Here is a 2,922-nt window from a genome sequence, read left to right as displayed (position 1 = left end):
GAATGTTTCTGTTCAATTATTATTTTATAGATGAACGTTTCTGTTCAGACCCTGAGACGACTTCTGTCGGGACTTGGAGCTTTAGAAATAAATTGAATTGAATTAATAAAATATGTTTCTTGCTGCTGCACTGTGGCTGCATCATGCATGCCACTACCTTACAATCATACTCTTCTCAATGTTCTTCACTACCTGTGCAATTACCTGCCACACAACCTGCGTATATGTTAATATGTTAGTTATGTGCAATATAGATCATGTGCATTTAGGATTATACTACCACCTGTGAAATATTTATTTAAACTAATTCACCGTACTTGCTCCATTATATTCTACCATGTTGTTATTTACTACATTTCTTTTGGACCTAGTAAATATTATACATTTCTTTCAACTTTTTGGTACTTTATTTTGTACGTTATTGCACGTTGTCAGTATTTCTTGTTTGTTTTTAGCGAGTCCAATTGGTTCTTGGGATCATGAACATTTTGTTGCACCGTGCTAACCTGCATATGACGAACAACACAACATAAATAACATTCTTTTGAGAAATGTTAGGCCTGTAAGAATATTAATTTCTCATACGCGTTTTCTTTGGGCTCAGTGCACACTTGAATAAAAAGTGTTTTTGTTCTTAGGACTTTAAGAAAAATAGAGTAAGTCTAGTGTGTTCTTCAATAAATACCAGTCCAAAATGTGAACGCTCAACAAAAGCTGGAGGACAAGGAGAACTTCATGATATTCAAATCACTGGTTTAGTATGTATCCAGCTTTAATACTTTCTTAAGGAAACTCGAGAAAACGTCAATAAGAATATCAGCAAGAGCTCATGTATGTTATAGAATGAAGCAAACTGAGAAGCTTTTCTTCATTATTGAATGACATCATCAGGTCAATGTAGTGGTTAGAAGAAACATTTAAAATGACTCAGTTTGACTGGGCTTCATGGAAGGCTGAAAGTCAAAGTCTTCACTGAAGGCAATCTGCTAGCTAAAACATTTTCACACAAAGATTAACAAGATTTCCATTATAAATCTGAGTGTTATTAAGGAGTTTTGTAAAATGTTACAGGCTGGACTTTTGGTCTCCTGTAAGAACTCTCTTCTATTGGACAGTTCAACAGATTCAACAGCACAAGTGTTGGTTCCAAACTCAAACCACAAATCCAGCTTTATACTGAGAGTGCAAGACTTAACATTTAAGTTGTAAACGTACATCTGATTAATGACAACTGTACAATTTGTAAATGAGATTCTTTCAACAAGCACAGGTTGAACAGAAAGCACAGGCAGAAACGACAGGAAGCTGGAGGTGAGTCACCTTAGAATCGGCTTGGGGTCAGGCTTGGGGTCAGGCTTCGAGTCAGCCAAAGACCTCTCCAGCGCTCTTTGGAAAGCCTGCTCCTCCGTCTGCAAACCAAACATCAGAGCAGCATGGTCGTTGTTAACGTGTTGGGCTTATGAGCAAGGTTTATTTAAGGTGCCAGGTGATGTGACTACCATGCTAGCCTGAAATGACGCTGAGGGTGGTATTAGGTTCGGTGCTGAAACCCAAGTAGGAACCTGCTGAAGAGAGCTGGAAAGAAAAGAGAAACAAAATGTATGAATCAGGACGCCGAGTTTGGAAAGCTGAATAATTATTAAATAATTACAAGATAATACTCACCCAGTGCTGTGAGCCCTGCCACTTGAACTCACACCATTCGAAACTGGTCTGGGGTTTCTTGAACCAGAACGAGAACTAGAGGCAGAAGAAGCGGCACCACCTTGGGTCCTCAGTACAGCAGCATGTCTAAAATAATAAAGCTAGCATTAGTGAAGCCTCACGAAGCTTCTCTTACAAGTGTGCTGCCAAAACATTCAAAGATTCAGTGACGAAGACATTTGATGGACAAGTGGAGCCATAAGGACCTCACGAGCATGAGTGAAGCGCCGACTCTGTCAGTGTGTGTGTTCCTCAGCATGGATGATGAGCTATTACTGTAGAACAACTCACGTGCACAGTACAAACACCTACGAATTATTGTAATTTTGAGTGAGACGCATTAAAAAAGAAAAAAAGAAAAATACAGTTCAGTTATTAAAACATGAATTGTAATTCAGGGAAAAACTAAGAACCGAATTCAAAATCTTACTTCTAACCTACAAAGCTCTCAACAACCTAGCTCCATCTTACATTACAGAACTTGTTGTTCCATATTTTCCTAACAGAGCACTGTTCCCTCAGACTGCAGGTTTACTTGTGGTTCCTAGAGTTTCCAGCAGCAGAATGGGAGGAAGATCTTCTAGTTCTCAGGCTCCTCTCTTGTGGAACCAACTTCCAGTTTCTGTCCATGAGGCTGACACATTGTCCAGTTTGAAGACTGGGATTAAGACTTTCCTTTTTCATAAATCCTATAGGGAGAGCCCAGACACCCTGCGGAGAAAACTCATTTCGGCCGCTTGTATCCGAGATCTCATTCTTTCGGTCACAACCCAAAGCTCGTGACCATAGATGAGGGTGGGAACGTAGATCTATCGGTAAATTGAGAGCTTCACCTTTTGACTCCGCTCTCTCTTCACCACGACAGACCTGTACAGCGCCTACTTCACTGCAGACGCTGCACCTATCCGCCTATCGATCTCACGCTCCATTTTTCCCTCATTCGTGAACAAGACCCCAAGATACTTGAACTCCTCCACTTGCGGTAGGACCTCCTCCCTGACCCGGAGAGGGCACTCTACCCTTTTCCGGCTCGAGACCGTGGCCTCGGATTTGTAGGAACTGATCTCCATCCCGGCCGCGTCGCAGTCGGCTGCAAACCGCTCCAGTGAAAGCTGTAGATCACGATCTGATGAAGCCAATAGGACCACATCATCTGCAAAAAGCAGAGACGCAATCCTAAGGCCACCAAAACGGATCCCCTCAACACCTTGGCTGCGC

At 41.7% G+C, this 2,922-nt stretch overlaps 1 protein-coding gene across 2 annotated transcripts in view; it reads right to left on the bottom strand.

Annotated features, from left to right (window-relative positions):
• Positions 1-1,791, bottom strand: part of LOC119421409 (AN1-type zinc finger protein 2A) — a gene marked incomplete at its 5' end in the record, with an annotated part of 4,054 nt that extends 2,263 nt beyond the window's left edge. For both annotated transcript variants that reach the window (XM_037688775.1, XM_037688774.1), the window contains 3 exon segments: positions 1,321-1,409; positions 1,500-1,575; positions 1,666-1,791. In XM_037688775.1, the coding sequence (XP_037544703.1) occupies positions 1,321-1,409; positions 1,500-1,575; positions 1,666-1,791 (291 nt within the window).
• Between the last annotated feature and the right edge of the window lie 1,131 nt (positions 1,792-2,922).

This window comes from Nematolebias whitei, chromosome 15 (genome assembly GCF_014905685.2).
Source record: "Nematolebias whitei isolate Nwh7 chromosome 15, NemWhi1, whole genome shotgun sequence".
NCBI lineage: Eukaryota > Metazoa > Chordata > Actinopteri > Cyprinodontiformes > Rivulidae > Nematolebias > Nematolebias whitei.
This window is presented reverse-complemented; position numbering and strand designations above follow the sequence as displayed.